General features: G+C 38.7%; 1 protein-coding gene across 1 annotated transcript in view; it reads left to right on the top strand.

The window, feature by feature from the left end:
* The window catches only part of ALS2 (alsin Rho guanine nucleotide exchange factor ALS2), a 67,831-nt gene extending 49,326 nt beyond the window's left edge, over window positions 1-18,505 (top strand). Inside the window, exons 22-33 of the mRNA XM_007935123.2 lie at window positions 287-364; window positions 3,202-3,335; window positions 6,092-6,259; window positions 10,157-10,274; window positions 11,837-11,994; window positions 14,040-14,162; window positions 14,672-14,848; window positions 15,980-16,025; window positions 16,183-16,244; window positions 16,968-17,117; window positions 17,914-18,010; window positions 18,467-18,505. Coding sequence (XP_007933314.1) covers window positions 287-364; window positions 3,202-3,335; window positions 6,092-6,259; window positions 10,157-10,274; window positions 11,837-11,994; window positions 14,040-14,162; window positions 14,672-14,848; window positions 15,980-16,025; window positions 16,183-16,244; window positions 16,968-17,117; window positions 17,914-18,010; window positions 18,467-18,505 — 1,350 coding nt within the window. The remainder of the gene's footprint in view (window positions 1-286; window positions 365-3,201; window positions 3,336-6,091; window positions 6,260-10,156; window positions 10,275-11,836; window positions 11,995-14,039; window positions 14,163-14,671; window positions 14,849-15,979; window positions 16,026-16,182; window positions 16,245-16,967; window positions 17,118-17,913; window positions 18,011-18,466) is intronic.
* Window positions 18,506-18,795: the final 290 nt, after the last annotated feature.

Below are 18,795 nucleotides of genomic sequence, written 5' to 3' on the forward strand. Positions count from 1 at the left end.
CAAATCAGTATTTATCTCTATCTATCTAACAGCATTCCCTCCCCTCCCCTCCCACCCCTGGTAACCAACAAAGAAAATGTCCTCCAATATGTAAACCTTTCCTTAACTTTTACAATAACCTATGTCCTTATTTTTTAAAATGATCTTTTTATTAGTTTTCTAAACTTCTTAGTATTGTTTTTCTTGTCTTTTTAAGATTACTTAAGTCTTCAGGGATATGACTGCATATACTCAACTTGTTCTGCATTTTATGTGTTGTGATTTTTGTTTTGTTTCTTCACAATAGGGAAATGGGCTTTTACTTTCTGAAGATGATACTATCTATGAGGGAGAATTTTCAGATGACTGGACTCTTAGTGGAAAGGTTGGGAACTAATTTTCTTCTTTCTCTCTCTAATACAACCTTTTTTTATTTTCTGACATTTTTAAAAAGCTAATTTGTATTCTATGAAATTTATCCATTTTAAGTGTATAATTTAATGATTTTTTCATAAATATCAAGAGTTGTGCAGCCATCACCACAATCCAGTTTTAGAACATTTCCATCACCTAAAAGACTGCCCATTTGCAGTCACTGCCCACTACCATCCCCAGTAGTAATGAATAGACTTTATCACTCTGTAGATTTGACTTTTCTTATAAATGGAAACATACACTCCGTGGTCTTTTTTCTGTGGCTACTTAAACTTAGTGTAATGGTTTGAGGTTTTTCCATATTATGACATGTGTAGGACTTCATCCCTCTTTGTTGCTTGTTAGTATTTCAAAGCCACATTTGTTAATCTATTTACCAGTTGATGGACATTGGCTTATTTCTAGTTGTAGACTATTTTGAATAATGCTGCTGTGAACATTTGAATACAGCTTTTTGGGTAGAGTTAGGTTGTCTTTTCTCTTGAGTAGATACCTAGAGGTAGAATCACTGGTTTGTATGGTAAATTGATGATCCACATATTAAAAAACTGCCAGATGGTTTTCCAAAATGACTGCTCTATTTTGTATTTCTGTCAGCAATGCGTGAGGATTCTAGTTTCTCTACATCTTTGTAAGCACTTGTTATTTTCTGTCTTTTTTCTTAAACCCATTTTAGTGGATATGAAATGGTATCTCATTGTGATTTTTAATTTGTATTTCCCCAGTGACTAATGGCAAAGAACATCTTTTCATGGGCTTATTAGTGATTCATATATCTTCTTTGGTGAAATGTTTATTCAAATCTTTTGCACAGTTTCTGGTTGGATAGTTTGTAGTCTTATTGAAAGGAGCCCAGATTGTGCAGTGGTTAAGAGTTCGGCTGTTAACCAAAAGGTCAGTGGTTCCAACCCACCAGTGATTCTGGGGGAGAAGGATGAGGCAGTTTGCTTCCATAAAGATTTATAGCCTTGGAAATCCTATGGGGAATTAACTACTCTGTTTTTGTAGGGTCACTGTGAGTCAGACTTCACTCACTGCAACAGGTTTGGTTTTTGGTTTTGTTAGTCTTACTGAGTTGCGAGAGTTCTTTATGTATTTTTTAGATATGCACATACCTGTGTTCATCACAGCAGTATTCACAATGGCAAAGAGATGGAAACAGCCTAAGTGTCCGTCAGTGGATCGACGGGTAACCAAATTATGGTACATACGTACAATGCAATGCTATGCAACATTAAGTTCCCTTCTAGTCTTAGTTTTTTCAGAGTTTTTATCATGAATGAATTTTGGATTTTGTCAAAGTGAATTTTCTGCCTCACTTAAGATAATCATGGTTTTTATCCTTTATTTTCATAATATGATTATGTTTAGCAACCAACCTTGCTTTCCTAGCTACATCACACTTGGTCCTAGCTACATCACACTTGGTCATGTATGGTATAATCTCTTTTACGTGTTGTTGGATATAATGCTAATATTTTGTTGAAGCTTTTCACATCTATATTTATGAGGGTTATTGGTCTGTAGTTTTCTTTTCATGCTATGTCTTTGCCAGTCTTTGGAACCAAGGTAATACTGGCCTCGTAGAATGAATTGAGAAGTGTCTCCTCCTCTACTTCCTGAAAGAGTTTGTGAAGCCTTGGTATATTTAAATATTGGGAGAACTTACCAGTGAAGTCATGGGGACCTGAACATTTCTCTGTCAGAAGATTTTAACTTTGTAATTCAGTTTCTTTACCTGTTACCGATCTATTTAGATTTTACATTTCTTTTCGAGTTAGTTTAGGACCTCTGGTGGTGTAGTGCCTAAGGCATTTGACTGCTAACCAGAAGGCTGGTGGTTCAAACCCACCAGCCACTCCAAAGACTGAGCATTCTATTTCTGTAGTGATACTGCCTCTGAAACACAAAGAGGAGTTGCTATGAGTCAAATCGACTCGACAGCAGTGCGTTGTTTTTTTTTTTTTTCTGTTTCATCTAATTTATTGGCATAAAATTGATCTCCTAGTATTCCCCTTATAACTTGTGAAATTTCTATAAGCTTGGTGATAATATCCCTTGTTTCATTCTTGACTTTGGCAGCTTAGGCCTTCTTTCTCTCTTTCTTTTCTTTACCAGTCTAGCTAAATATTGGTCAGTTCTGTTGATCTTTTCAAAAAACTGTTTGGCTTCATTGATTTTTCTTTATTTTTTTCCCCTGTTTTTGATCTTTTTTATTCCTGCTTTAATATTTATTATTTCCTATTTCATTCATTCTTTGGGTTTACTTTGTTCCTCTTTTTCTAGTTCATAAGGTGAAAGCATAGATTATTGATTTGAGATCTTTATTCTTTTTTCATAGTGTATTTACAGCTATAAATTTCCCACTGAGCAATGCCTTAGCAGCACCCTATAAAATGTGATACATTATATGTTCAAATTATTTTTGGATTTTTCTTGTTATTTATTCTTTGACCCATGAGATATTTTTATACACATTTTTTGTACAGGCATATTTACACTGTGTGTGTGTGTGTGTGTGTGTGTGGTTTAAAGTGTAGACTAATAAAGAAAAAGTTAAAAAGGGCAACATTAGCCATTTAATATTTATTTTTTCTTGATTTTTATTTTTTCTTGCCTGATGCAGTAACTAGACTCTCCAGTATAATTTTAAATAGTGATGATTAAGGGTGGACATCCTTATCCCACTTTAGGGGGGATGCATTCTGTCTTCATTAATTGTGGTATTATCTGTAATATTGAAAATTTTTCCTCTAATTCCACGTTTTCCCTTCTCACTTTACATAGGGAACACTGACTATGCCAAATGGAGATTACATTGAAGGTTTTTTTAATGGAGAATGGGGATCTGGGATAAAAATCACTGGAACCTACTTCAAGCCTAGCCTGTATGAGAATGACAAAGACAGACCCAAAGTTTTGTGAGTACCAGCGTTAATTCTGGATTAATTATTGAGTATTTTGAGTTGTCTTGCTTTTATCAAAGCTGGTTAATATTTTTAGTACAGAATAAAGTTTTTTTTAAAAAAATTTTTTTTAATAAGGTATAACCTCCTTGATTGGTCAGCTGACATCACCATAGAGAGTTAAGTCTGTAGTCTTGGCTTAGAGTGTAAGTCTTAGAGCTTAGATGTTTAAAATATAAGTACCATGTGTAGGAGTAATCCTTTTCTTAAGGTACAGGTGATTGAAAGAGAGCATTCTTTTTTTTTTTCTTTCTTTTTATTGTGATTTGGGTGAAAATTTACAGAGCAAATACACTTTCCGTACAGCAGTTCACATACACTTTGTCTCATGACATTGACCACAATTTACCACAATGCAACATTTCCTCTCCCACTTCCTCCCAACAGTTACCTCTTCCCTGTGTCCATCCCTCCATGCATTCCTGCCCCCTGAGCTGTCTCCCTGTGCATAAGCAGCCCTTCTTTCTCCCATGCTTGTTTTCTCCAAGGAGTGTACCTACCTCAGGTAAATGTTCAACTCATATGCCTGTCCATTGTTTGGCTGGAAGCCATAGGCGTGTGTTCAATTCCAGACCTGAAGGGCAGCTAGGGGCCATAGTCTCAGTGGTTCCACCAGGCTCCCTTGGGCCAGCAAACCTGGTCCCCCCCCCTTTTTTTTTTCTCAAATGATTTTGAGTTTTGTTCCACGTTGTTCTCCCTGTCGTCTATCCAGGATCTCCTACATAGATCCTCTTCTAAGTGGTTGACAGTAGTAGCCAGGCACCATCTAGTTCTTCTGGTCTCATAGTCGTATAGGCTGCAGATCGGATGATGTACCACTCACTAGGACTAATAATTGTTTCATGAATTTTTGGTTTTCTTCATTCTTCTTTGCTCTGGACGAGGAGAGACCCATCGTTGCATCTAGATGGCAACTTGCAAGCTTTTAAGATCTCAGTCACTATTCGCCACAGTAGGGGGTAGAACAATTTTTGTGTAGTATGTTATGCCAATTGAGCTTGATGTCCTCTGCGACTATGGTCCCGATCCCACAGGTTCAACTACTTGGTCCCTCTGGGTAGCTACCTGTGACCAAGCAGTGACTACAACCTTGCCCCTTGTCAGCTCCATTATACACCCAGGAATTCAGATCATACACATAAAGTTATAGGACCACTGTCTGCCAACCTTATACATGTTCTTGGGTGCACTCCCCACTTGATAGACATAGCTAATAGTTCAGCCTGTCCACCCATCTATCCACCCATATACCCGTGTTTGCCTTCATTGATCACGTTGTACTATATGTGCAAAAGGATTCATCTTTGTTGTCTGTACTTCCCATGTACCTCTCTATGTCTTTCTCATCCTCAATGCCACTATATTGATCACTCACATTTGGTAGATTGCCTTTCTCTTCACCCAAATCAAAACTTATCTCTATCTATCTAACTGTATTCTCTACCCTCCCCTCCCACCCCTGGTAACCAACAAAGAAAATGTCCTTCCATAGATAAGCATTTCCTTGACTTTTACAGTAACGGACTAATACAATATTTGTCCTTTTGTGATTGACTTATTTCACTCAGCATAATATCCTCCAAGTTCATCCATGTGATGCGGTGTTTCACAGATTCTACATTATTCTTTAGGGTTACATAGTATTCCATTGTGTGTATGTACCATAATTTGGATATCCATCCCTCAGTTGATGGACATCTAGGTTGTTTCCATCTTTGGCTATTGTAAATAGTGCTGCGATGAACATGGGTGTGCATATGTCTGTTCTTGTCATGGCTCTCACTTTAGGATATATACCTAGTAATGGAATAGCTGGGTCAAATGGTATTTCTGGTTCCAATTTTCGAAGGAATCACCATACTGCTTTCCACAATGGTTGTACCATTTTACAGTCCCACCAGCAGTGTATGAAAGTCCCAATCTCTCCACATCCTTGCCAGCATTTGTTATTTTCTGTCTCATTGAACTTTGCTACTAGTGCTGGAGCAAGATGGTATCTCGTTGTTGTTCTGATTTGCATCAAGACAGCATTCTTAAATGAAACCCCTGTACAGACTTGATTTTGAAGAGTAAAGATCAAGCCCATATATATATATATATACACACACACACACACACACACACCAAGTGGAATAGAATAATCTGCATATATGGGGGGGGAGGCAAAATCTAAGTATATTATTTTCTTCCTCCATGTTTTTGGTATATGTCCATTTCCTTTGATTGAGTCCAGCTTTGTTTTTATATTTTAATAGCATCTTAGATTCTTCGTTCTTACGTGAGCTTGATATAATCTTCTGTACTATGTTTATTCTTAGAGTATTTTTAGAACCCATTATGTAATGCATTTCACAGTTCTCATTGTGAGATATGCAAAGCCAGAATGTCCTTGTTTTAACAGGAATCAATTTTAAAAAATCAATTCTGTGGAATTGCAGAAAGCAGAGGAGTCAATCCTAATGTGCTTTATACTTAAGTCAATTCGTGCTCTGTACTTAACGATCTATGTACTTGCATATCTAATAAACATTAAGTAGCTAAAAGCCATCCCTTTAAAACTTTGTTTCAATGTTTTTACAGTGGAACCACCATCAACCTAGACAGTTTTTGTCACAGAAGCATTCCTAGTTGTGTATTAGAAAAGTCTTACCCTTCGGGACCATTTTTGCACAAAAGAAGTGATTAATAAAAGGTTGACATGACTTTATTAGCAGGAAACTAGGAAACCTGGCAGTGCCAGCTGATGAAAAGTGGAAAGCTGTGTTTGATGAATGTTGGCGCCAGCTGGGCTGTGAGAGCCCAGGCCAAGGGGAAGTTTGGAAAGCATGGGACAATATTGCTGTGGCCCTGACCACTAATCGACGCCAACACAGAGACAGGTGAGTGAATGCCTGCTCGGAATGGGGAGGAGCATATTAGGAAGATGGAACTTAAAGCCAACAAGCAGTTAGACCTCCTTCACATTTCATTAAAAACATAATTTAAAGTTGATGTACTGCTGCTTCCGATTAAGATTGAGTAAAGGGTCTTGAGAGGCCTTCTAGCAAATCACTAGGTGGTCATGGGAACCTTGATATTTTTATTTCAACTCAACTCACTATACAACTTGGACAGAATGGATAGCTTTATCATCTTCTTAGATAAACCTGGACAAAATGCATACATAGCTGTTTGAGAACTTGGAAGTAAATATCAGCAAGCGAATTGGGGGAGAATACCAGAATTCAAAGTACCACTGAACCAGTGATGAATTTAGTGGTTTTATCCCTCCAGTATCCCTTGGCCTGAACTCAACCCAACCTGAAACCTAGAATTAAGCAATGTGGTGCAGACAGACAGAGAATCAGGAAAAAACCTCTGGTTCTAGCTCAAAGGACAGAAGGCACTCCTAATGTGTGGTTATGGTGGAGGACAGGTTTTCTTTCTCTCCTTTTTGTCCATTCCCTCATGCCTCAAACCCCAGGCAGTTCCCCATGTCAAGGGTGGCTACAATAGTGGTTAGAGCAGCCAGAACTTACGGAGTGGAACCTTCTTTCCACTTTGATGAATCCTTAGGTCCGAGAGGGGAAAGCCAAACTTCATTGCTTTTCTGGCTTCTTTGCCTTCCCACTGCATGACACAACCTTGGAAGTGGGAAGGTTCTGGCTAGAGAACCGAAAAGAGGAGCTGAGGGAACCAGAAGTTCCGGGAAGATAGTGCAGAGGAAGTTGCTCAGGAAAGCAGCCCTGTAAAGTTGTTTATGAACTGCCTGGTTCACTCCTGACCTGCACATGAGTAGATTTGATCCTAATTAGCATACCAAAGGCTTGGAGATCTGAGCTAACGGGTAGATCTCTACCCTGGTCCCAGACTGACCACAGAATGGTGCATTCATGGGACAGACACAAATAGCACTGCAAAGCCTTTGAAAAGTGAACATTGGAACCACAGGCCACAGAAGGCTATAACAAAATTATCAACTGTTACATGGGTTCCCAAGACCACCCACATGTTGAGTGATTCACTGGAAGGACTCTTAAGGTTCAACATGCAGTCATACTCACCAGTAACATTTATCATCACAAAGTAAGTATCCATAGCCACATCATCAGAGAAGATGACACATGTGGAGCCTGGAGGAGTCCCTGTGCAGTTTCCTGCGTTCACTTCTGCAGTGAGGGGTCATACAGAGCATACTCTGTCCCCAGCAGCTAAGTACAGCCACACAGGTGCATTGTTTCTGCCCAGGGGATCCCATTAGAGACTCAGTGCCAAAAATTTGATTGGGGGCTTGTTATGTATAAGCAACCTGGGCCTAGAAACTACCCCAATTCCAGAGTCCCAGAAGAAAAGTAATTTTTCACTATAAAACACATTGTATAGTCTAGGCACAGCAAAACACCCTTACCACTTAGGAAACATTTCAAATCAATACAGGGTATTTGTTGGCAGTTCAGTTCCTATACACGAGCCAAGGTCCAAGCTTAATAGGTCCTTCAGAGATAACGGTCTCAGGCCTGCTACTTTGTGCATGTCAACGTTCTGCAAAGGTATAAAGATGATCCACAATCTCATAATACTCAAAATGTCTGGGATCCAAAAAACCAAAATTGCTCAACAATGAAAGAGCCTCCAAAATCTCAACTCACATGGGATAAGACAATCAACAGGCATCAATGATAAGATGACATAGATGTTGGCATTATCTGATAAGAATGTTAATGGAACTAATATAAAAATACTAAAGTAAGCAATGAAAAACACCCTTGAAACAAATACCAAAATAGAAAGTATCAGCAAAGAAATAGAAGATATAAAGAAAAATTAACTCAGAATTTGAAAACTGGAAAATACAATAACCAAACTAAAGAGCTCACTGGATGTACTCATCTCAGAATAGAGATACGCAGAAGACCCAGTGGATGTGAAAATAAATCAACCGAAATTACCCAATCTAAACAATAGAAAAAAGGAATGAAAAAAAGTGAACCTCAGGGATACGTGGGGCAACAACAAAGGTCTGACATTTTGTTGTTAGAGTTCTGGAGGGAGAGGAGAAAGAATGCATTGCTGAAAAAATATTAGAAGAAATAATGGTTCAAAACTTCTAAAGGTTGGTGAAAAGCGTGAACCTACAGCTTCAAGAAACTGAATAAACTCCTTCCGGGATAGACCCCAAAAAAATCCATGCCCAGATACATCATATGCAAATCCAAACAAACAAATGAAAAATGGCTAGAGAAAAATGATGCATTGCTTGGAAATAGCAATTCAAATGTCTGGAGATATCTCTTTAGAAATCCTGGAGGCCAGGCACTTTTAAAATACTGAAAGAAGTTACTGGTGTACTTTTTTTCTTTCTTTTTCTCCTTTTCCTTATTTTCTCTCTCTTTTTTCTCCTTTGCTTTCCTTTTCTCCTGCTTATCTTTTCTCCATCTGCCTTCTTTGTATTTCTTTGTTCTTTACTTGGCCAGTAACTCCCACAAGCATTTTTAGCATTTGGACATGAAGAATTTGCTAATTCCTGCAGCAGACCGCTTAATTAACCACAATTTTCTTGCCTGAAATTCTATGTAATGTATTTTTGAGCTATGCCTTTGTTTTTAAAATGGCAGAGAGCTCACTTTGATCTGTGTGTGTAACTACATACAGTTGATTTTTTAGATCTGTTTTATGCTGACTTTCATTTATACGTCAGATGCTTCCTTTGTATCGTATCTTCTGCTTGGAGTGTGTGTTGTTTTATTTTTTAAAAGTAAGTGTAGAAAGAAGTATTTTTTTTCCTGTATTTTGAATAAATGGGAATTGATTAGAGTATTTCATTTATGACATTCATGGTTGGAAACTCTCAGAATTGACTAAAGACACGAGCTGGCCCTTGTGCCTGATGTGGATGGTCAGTTGTCCTTCACTGCTGACAGTCCCTGAGGGTAGACATTGAAGCCTTAGCCCTCCATTTCTGGTTAACTGTTGAATGTTTCTGAGGAGTGAGAATAAATGAACTGTTATATCAGTTCATGGTGATTAATTTGTTTATCTAGAAAAATATAATAACAATGATTATGCATTATTTCTAATTTCTTATTGGTTGTAATTAATGGTGGAATACCGTTACCAACAATTTCTAGTATGTCTTTTTTCTCAGCTTCTTCATCCAGAGCTTCCATTTATCCATTATGTGTGTACCTTGCTGCCTACAGCAGTGTCCTTATTTCTGTCCTTGCTTTTTGAGCTCATTTTTATTTCTTCCTGTGCCCTTTGATTTGTTTTACCTCCCTGTTTCCTAAGTCCCCGTTTCCCTTATTTTATTTTTTCCTTCCTCACTAAATGTCTATTATCCATTTATCCATTATGTGTGTACCTTGCTGCCTACAGCAGTGTCCTTATTTCTGTCCTTGCTTTTTGAGCTCATTTTTATTTCTTCCTGTGCCCTTTGATTTGTTTTACCTCCCTGTTTCCTAAGTCCCCGTTTCCCTTATTTTATTTTTTCCTTCCTCACTAAATGTCTATTATCAGCTTTCTCCATAGTATTTCCTAACATTGTGGTTTAAGTTGGAGCAAAATCTTCACTCATTTGTTGTGGTTGGTGTTAAATAATATTGAATGGTGTTTTGAATGAATGGTAAAGAAGTCAGATACCTAATAGCAGGTTAGTTACCATTTTTGAGCTCATTTGGGCTGAACACTGTGTTAGATACTTATTTCCTTCTTGGTTGGTGACTGTTGTTTCATGTGCACATTTACAATTACCTTGTTTATGTAAAAAATGTAACAGGCTTTCTTTTCTCTTTTTGTAGCCCAGAGATACTAAGTCGTTCACAGACTCAGACACTAGAGAGTTTGGAATTCATTCCTCACCATATTGGTGCCTTCTCTGTGGAGAAATATGAAGACATCAAGAGATATTTAATAAAGGTAAACTAGAGTCACAGCCACTCCTCGGAAGGAAGATGGGGCAATCCACTTCCATAGTGATACTGCCTCGGAAACCCAAGGAGGGGTCACTATGAGTCAGTTCCGACTCGACAGCACATAACAACACAACAACAACAGAGTCAAAATTACATTGGCCTTGTGAATTAATGATGCATCTACCACAGTATATCATTCAAATTCATTCATAACATAAATCTTCCTTTTGGAGCCTTTGTGGCACTGTGGTTAAACACTCGGCTGCAAAACGAAAGGTCAGAGGTTTGAACCCATCAGCCACTTGGGGGGGAGAAAGATGTGGCAGTCTGCTTTTGTAAAAATTACAACCCCCTATTCTGGTAGCATAGTGCCAAAGCACTTGACTGCTAACCAGAAGGCTGGCAGTTCAAACCCACCAGCCACTCCTTGGAAGGAAGATGGGACAATCTACTTCATAGTGATACTGCCTTGGAAACCCAAAGAGGGGTCGCTATGAGTCGGGTCCAACTCAATGGCACATAACAACAACAACAACAACATTCTTGTTATGGAGCTCTGGTAGCATAGTGCCTAAGGCACTTGACTGTTAACCAGAAGGCTGGCGGATCAAACCCACCAGCCACTCCTCGGAAGGAAGATGGGGCAATCTACTTCCATAGTGATACTGCCTTGGAAACCTAAGGAGGGGTCGCTATGAGTCGGATCTGACTTTATGGCACATAACAACAGCAACAACATCTTGTTATAATTTCTAAGTATTTCTTTTGTTAATTCTCTGATGACTGAGAGGACATTTCTACATGAAGATTGTCTCATTTTGATGATAGATCTCTTGTAAAGTGTTCCAGAGGGTTCCTGAGAACTAAGGTAACATTAGCAAACTGCAGATTGTGTAGATAAAGCCCTGGCCCCCTAGACATACTCCCTGCGCTTCCTTCTCCAACCCTATAAGATCAAAAAAAACAAACCAAACTAAACTCACTGCCGTCGAGTCAGACCTGACTCATAGCAACCCCTGCTTGAGTTTCCAAGGCAGTATCGCTACAGAAATAGATTGCCCAATCTTCCTTCCAAGGAGTGGCTGGTGTGTTTGAACCACCAGCCTTCTGGTTAGCAGTCAAGTGCCTTAGGCACTGTAAGATCAGCTGCCATTTAAAGTGTAACATACGTCAGTATGGTGCTTCAGGACAGGGCCTTACGAGGAATCAAGGGCGCTGAAGAGTGCTTCAGAGCGTCATCAGTAATCAGGATTCATTTTTCTCCAAGGCAGCGTTTCACATATTTTTTGTGAAGTATATATTAGAACCTTTCTTTTAATAGTATTCCATATCAGTACTTCCGAAGCTATTTTCCCAAGATGGGTCTTTGATTAGGAAGATGAGGACCTCCTACTCTATGCAATTTGGATATATTCATTACTTTTAGGAAAAAGTTATTTGACTCTTGACAGCCTATCTGAGAACATTTCAGAAATTATTTATCATTTATGAAGTTACAGTTGATTGATGAGCTGTTTCTGGTAACAGTGTGCATTGACTGGCTTCCTTACTTCTCTTCCTGCTCAGGCTTGTGACACTCCCCTGCACCCCCTGGGTGGGCTTGTGGAGACACTGGTTGCGGTGTACAGAATGACATATGTGGGTGTGGGAGCCAACCGCCGCGTATTACAGGAGGCAGTGAAGGAGATTAAGTCCTATCTTAAGCGCATTTTCCAACTGGTGAGGTGAGAGATCTTTTAATTGAGGTTTGCAAGGTACATGGAATTCTGGTTTATATTAATGCTTTGACATCTTTAGCCTGAATCTAGAGTTTACAACTTGTGAAGAATCACAAATTTTCCCCTTTTTAATAGGAATTACTCATGAAAAAAACAGTTTCATGCCACAGATCTTTAAATAGATTAATGAAAATATGTTTTTACTTTGTGTTTATTCTATAAACAAAAGATGAATATTAGCCAATACTACTTATATGTCTTTATGTCTTTCTTACTCATTTACTTACTTTCTTTCTCATTTAGAAAGCTAAAATTCAAGTTTTTTTTTTTTTTTTAATTCTAATTTTGGTATGAGGTATGTTGTTGTTACTGTCACGTGCCATCAAGTCGGACCCGACTCATAGCAACCCCTCCTTGGATTTCCAAGGCAGTATCACTACGGAAGTAGATTGCCCCATCTTCCTTCCCAGGAGTGGCTGGTGGGTTTGAACCACCAGCTTTCTGCTCAGCAGTCAAGTGCCTTAGGCAGTATGCTACCAGAGCTCCAGGTATGAGATATAGTAGTTTTATTTTTTGGATTAATCTCTGGAGAAAATCTACAGAGTAGATAAAATTCAATATAAAGTTTTGTCCATGAATATTTATGTCTTGTCCCTTGACAGCAACATCATTCATTTATTTGAAAATATTTATTATTTAGTTATTTAATTCTAAATAATAACAATTTAATTCTAAATCGTTCTAGGTCTTGGAAGGATATGTCAGTGAACAACAACACCCAAAAAAAAATACCAATCTCTGTCCTCATGGAGCTTATATTCTAGTGGAAGGAGACAAACAGATAATAAGCAACTAAAATACAGTATGTCAGATGCTGATTAGGACTCTAGAGGATAATAAGGAAGAGAATGGGAATTGGGCTGGAGGTAGGCATTTGACTGCTAATCAGAAGGCTGGAGGTTCAAACCCACCAGCCACTACTCAAGTGGAAGAAAGATTGGGCAATCTACTTCCGTAGTGATACTGCCTCGGAAACCCAAGGAGGGGTCGCTGTGATTCGGCCGACTCCACGGCACATAACAGCACAGCAGCATTTTAAATAAGGGTTAGGGAGGCCTGACTAATAAGGTAGTATTTGATTGGAGACTTTGAAGGAGATGAGAAGGCGCTAAAGTGAGAGAGAGTAAGCAGCTTTCGGAAAAGAGTTCCAGGCAGCAAGCAGTTTCGGAGCCTGGGAGATTTGAGCAACGTGCTCTTTGACTGGAGACTTATAGCCAGTAAGGAAACCCTGTATTACTGAGATAGAATTATGTAAAAATTTGCAAATTTGTCTCAGAAAACTTCCTTATATTATTAGCATCAAAACTGATAAACGCATTTGGAAATTTTTCGAGTGTTGGAGGGACGGTGTGATGTACTAAAAAGATCACTGGGCTGGAGTGGTTCAGCTCTAATATTGGCTAGCTGTATATGATAATGAAAGTAGATTGCCTGACTTTTTCTTTCTTTCTTTTAAGTTTTCCCAGCTATAAACTTAGGGCCAGAGTCAGTGGTTGGGTATAAATTTACAAAAATAGAGAAGATTTTAAACTGCCTTAAAGGTCAGTTTAAATCTGGAAATAAAAAGAGAACAATGAGCTTGTTTATGGTAGAGCCAACACTTACATATGAAAGGTCAAAGATAAAAAATCTAGGGTAAAACTCAAAGGCTAGCATTTGAAGGATTAATTTTCAGGAAATTGAGTTTTTGTTTTGTTTTGTTTTTAAAACATTTTAAATTTCATGTTAATTGGGTCTTCTAAAACTTATTTAGGAGCTCTGGTAGCATAGTGCCTAAGGCACTATCTGTTGGTTCAAATTCACCAGTCACTCCTTGGAAGGAAGGTTGGGCAATCTATTTCCATAGTGATACTGCCTCAGAAACCCAAGGAGGGGTCACTATGAGTCAGAGCCAACTTGATGGCACATAATAACAACGACAAAACTATTTAGCAATTTTTTTCTAAATGTTGGACATTGAAGTGTTTTTCAAATTACGTTTTATTTCTTAGGTTCTTATTTCCTGAGCTTCCGGAAGAGGGCAGCACAATTCCTCTGTCTGCTCCTTTGCCAACTGAAAGGAAATCGTTCTGCACTGGGAAGCCAGACTCCAGATCAGAATCACCAGAGCCAGGGTAAGTGGAGCTGGGTAGAGATAATGAAGGAGGAAGGTGGAGACCAGATGGTCTTATCCAAGAAGTAGCAGGGAAGAGTTGTTTTCTCTAGGTCTCAATTTCCTTATTTCTAAAATGATGTGGTTGGCTTAGATGATCTGTGAGGTACCTTTTCCATCACAAATTCTGTTGCCCATGCCCCAGGAAAGTGCGGCCACAAATGATGAGGTGTAAAGGCTGCTGAGCAAAGAAATATCGTGCTGACCTCTGGTAACCAGAGAGAAATCAGCCTCCAGATGGAAACAAAGTAGGTTTTCAGTTAGATTTTGGGTTAATGAAAGGAATTCACACTTGGTTCAAGAGAACTATGGAAGCCCCTCCTGTCTACGCCATGCAGAGTACTTCTTTAGCTGCTGCTTTACTCAGAATTCTCATCTTTGCTTTCAGCTTTTAGCAGCTGAAGCTGGACCTTTGATTGTATATTGAATTTTAACACCAATGCTTCTCTCTTCCCACGCACTGTTTTGTAGTTACGTGGTAACTAGTTCTGGATTACTGCTTCCTGTCCTACTACCTCGGCTCTACCCACCACTATTCATGCTTTATGCCTTGGATAATGATCGTGAGGAAGACATTTACTGGGAATGTGTTCTGCGACTCAATAAACAGCCAGATATTGCTCTTCTGGGCTTTCTTGGGGTGCAGAGGTAAATACAGTAGTTATGAGGCAGAATCAGATGGTTTTCATTCAAGAGGCAAACACCATTATCAGGAATCTGGGACTTTGATGTCTGATTGCATACATGACTTGCAGTTTATTTGCCTATCGATGGTGATCCTTGATTATTTCTGAAAATTTGCAGAGATGAGTATGCAGCCTGCTTATCTGGAATATGTTTCTAATTATATATTTAAATACAAGTTATTATCCTGCCTGATACTTTAAAACAAAACATATATTTTATATTCACATTCCTGGGAGCTCTGGTAGCATAGTGTCTAAGGCACTTGACTGCTAACCAGAAGGCTGGCGGTTCAAACCCACCAGCCACTCCTTGAAAGGAAGGTTGGGCAATCTACTTCTGTAGTGATACCACCTCGGAAACCCAAGGAGGGGTTGCTATGAGTCGGTCTGACTTGACGGCGCATAACAACAACAACAGCATTCACATTCCTCAGAAAATCTTGATTGTATTCAGTCTTTGGCATTTTTCTGTTCTTTCTCTTCCTTCCCTCCCCATCTGCATTTCTTATTTAAAAGTTTTAGAAATGCTGTCTTATGTATAGGGCATTGTTTCTTATTATTCCAGGGGAGTACTAAATGATTACACTTCTTTCTAGTGCTATGATAAAGCTAATTTCCACCCAATGATTATATTTTTGTGCTACCCCCACCCCCCAAAGAAAAAGTGGGTAAACTTAAATGAGAAACTAATTTTTTCAGTGGGCTATTCTTTTAGTAAAACTGAGGTAAAATTGAGTGAAGGAAAGCGCTTGACCACTATTTGTGAGCATCTGTAATGTAGAGGGTTACTGAAGTGTGGAATGACAAGTCCCTTAAATATCCAATATGATATTGTCAGGAAATAGCATATCAGACATACGATAAAAATTCTCAAATCACTTATAGAACATTTATTCAAATATAACCTGTCAGTGGCATGGTTATTTTAAATAGGCATAGCGACGGCAATGTAACTGTCAGTTGTCTTTATAGGGATTTATCTGTGGAGTATTTTAAGTGGGCATAGGGGAGCCAGTGTAGCTCTCATCTGTTTTTGTAGGGCTTTACCTGCCATGAGTAACAGTGCATTAACAATTTATGGAATCTTTTGTAGGAAGTTTTGGCCAGTGACACTGTCAATCCTTGGAGAGAGTAAAAAGGTATAGTAGATTTTCATTTTCTTTTGGTAGAGCAGTACCCAAGCATGTATTAGCCTCAGTTACTCACCAAAGACCTGCACCGTGCTATCGGAATCATTTATTTTGTTGTTGAGAAGAAAGCTTTCCTCTTTGACTTTCATCCGTTGTCTTTTTGCAGGTTTTGCCAACCACAAAAGATGCTTGTTTTGCTTCAGCAGTAGAATGTCTACAGCAGATCAGGTAGTCTCTTATTTATTGAAAAATTACATAAATCAAAATAACGATTAGCCTATTAAGAGGTTCCTGACATCTGAATTTTACCTAAACTCTTAAGATCCTCCTTCCACCCGTACGTAGAGTCAAATGCAATCTGGAGGTCAGGAAGACACTCTTTGAGACATTTATTTGGATTATCTTTTACTCAGCAAGGCCTTTGCATTTTCGGAAGTGGTAGAGTGCCTTCTTAAATATTTATCGACATAATCACATCTTTAACCAAATGAAAATTAATCAAACTTCTCATTCAGAGAAGAGCATGTATTAGGAAAATAAGATGCCACATGGGTAAGAGGACATGATATGTGACTTGGGGTGAATTCTTCCATATGAACCATAGACAGTGGAGATTTCTTTTCTCAAAGAACCATGTTGTTGTTGTTATGTGCCGTCGAGTCGGCCCCGACTCATAGCGACCCCTCCTTGGGTTTCCGAGGCAGTATCACTGCGGAAGTAGGATTGCCCAACCTTCCTTCCGAGGAGTGGCTGGTGGGTTTGAACCACCAGCCTTCTGGTTAGCAGGCAAGTGTCTTAGCCACTATGCTACCAAAGAACCATAGCAACCCATTATGCTCGATGTGTCCAACATAAAGCATGTGAGCTCCAAAAGAGAATAGTGTCCGAAAAATATCAAATGGCTCTATTAAGAAAATTGTAGTACAAGTTTTTGTCGTTTTCTTACAACAGCACGACATTTACCCCATCTGACAAACTGAAGGTCATCCAGCAGACTTTTGAAGAGATCTCCCAGAGTGTCCTAGCAACACTGCAGGAAGACTTCTTGTGGTCTATGGATGACTTGTTTCCGGTGTTCCTGTACGTGGTGCTACGGGCAAGGTGACCAGTCTTTCCGACTTTAATCTTAGTAACTCATTATTTTTTCATTTTAACAATTTTATTGTGTTTAAGGTGAAAGTTTATATAGCAAATTGGGTTCCCATTTAAACATTTCTGCACAAATTATTCAGTGATATTTGTTGCGTTTTCCACAGTATGTTGTTATTTTCATTCATTCTGTCCTGGTTGTACCGTTTCCATTAGTCTAGTTTCCTTGCCCCCTTATCTTCTCTCTTCTTTGTCTTAGAGTAGTTTTTGACCATTTGATCTCCTAGATTGATTTTAGTTTTTAAAAAAGCTTGTTACTGTTTGGTGACACCCATTTTGCTATATAGCTAAAAGATGACCTCAAGGGATAGTTTTGGTTTAATGTTTAAAGTGTATCTTAAGGTGATAGTCTTAGAGTGTCCTCTAGTCTTAACTGGCCCAGGAAGTCTGGGCTTTTTTTTTTTTTTCCCTGAGGTTTGTTCCACATTTTTCTGCCATTCTGTAGTGTTCATCTAATGTGGCTCTGATCAAAATAGTTGAGAGTGGTAGTCATGCATCAGCCAGTTGTTCTGGTCTCAGGGTAGGTCAGGCCGTGGAATGATCCATTACTTTAATACCTCCTACCACTTGCTTTTTCTGAACTGATGGCTGGAATATGCTCCCTCAATAGGAAAAAGTACACTTCTGTTCATCTATTCTAATACGATACTAACTTTTTATTGAGATGTTCTTTTTGTGTCAAATAGGTTTGAAAGGAAGATAGACATGTAAGTCGAAGTAACTCAGCATCTTGTTCTCTTTGAGGCAGAATTAGGAATTTAGGCTCTGAAGTGCACCTCATTGAAGATCTAATGGACCCATATCTTCAGCATGGGGAACAGGGTATAATGTTTACTACATTGAAGGTAAGTACAAGTGTTTATTTAATAATCTTACTAAAATCTGACCTTTACTTGCCATATTATAAATCTGTCATTGTTGTTATTATTGGTATGTGCCGTCGAGTTGGACCCAACTCATAGCAACCTCTCCTTGGGTTTCTGAGGCAGTATCACTATGGAAGTAGATTGCCCCATCTTCCTTCTGAGGAGTGGCTGGTGGGTTTGGTCAGCAATCAAGTGCTTTAGGCACTATGCTGCCAGAGTTCCAATCTGTCATTAGACACTTCTTTATATAAAAGCTTAATGAAAACATCAACTGTCTTTGGAATACACTGGTAGGAGGACTGACAGGGAAGAAGGGAAAGTGGTAACAACTGAACTGATGAGCAATCAGTATTAATAAAGTATGTTCTCTCTTTAGTCTCATGTGTATAGCTTTCTTTGTGCAATTTTTAAAAACTGTTTTGAACTTTTTTCCAGGCATGTTACTACCAGATCCAGCGTGAGAAGCTTAACTAGGCTGCATAACAGCTTGAAAACTGGATTATCTACTACAGAGTGTTATAGAACCATCTGGAGTCTTCCTGTAGTGACAAAAGGAACAGCACTGAAATTAGGAAAGACATTGTGTTCTTTTGGTTCTTACTTCTGAGCCTTACTAATGATCAGAGCCCTGAGCCCAGAAAAAAAAAAAAAAATGTGCATAGTTTGAGGGGAGGATTGAAAAGAAGGTAGAAATCAGATTAGAACAGGTCTTGGCCTATGTTAATTTCCAAAAATAACATCCATCTACTGTTAGAAAAAAACGG

This window comes from Orycteropus afer, unplaced genomic scaffold, assembly GCF_000298275.1.
Source record: "Orycteropus afer afer isolate SDZICR_OR568_19922 unplaced genomic scaffold, OryAfe1.0 scaffold00002, whole genome shotgun sequence".
Taxonomy (NCBI): Eukaryota; Metazoa; Chordata; class Mammalia; order Tubulidentata; family Orycteropodidae; genus Orycteropus; species Orycteropus afer.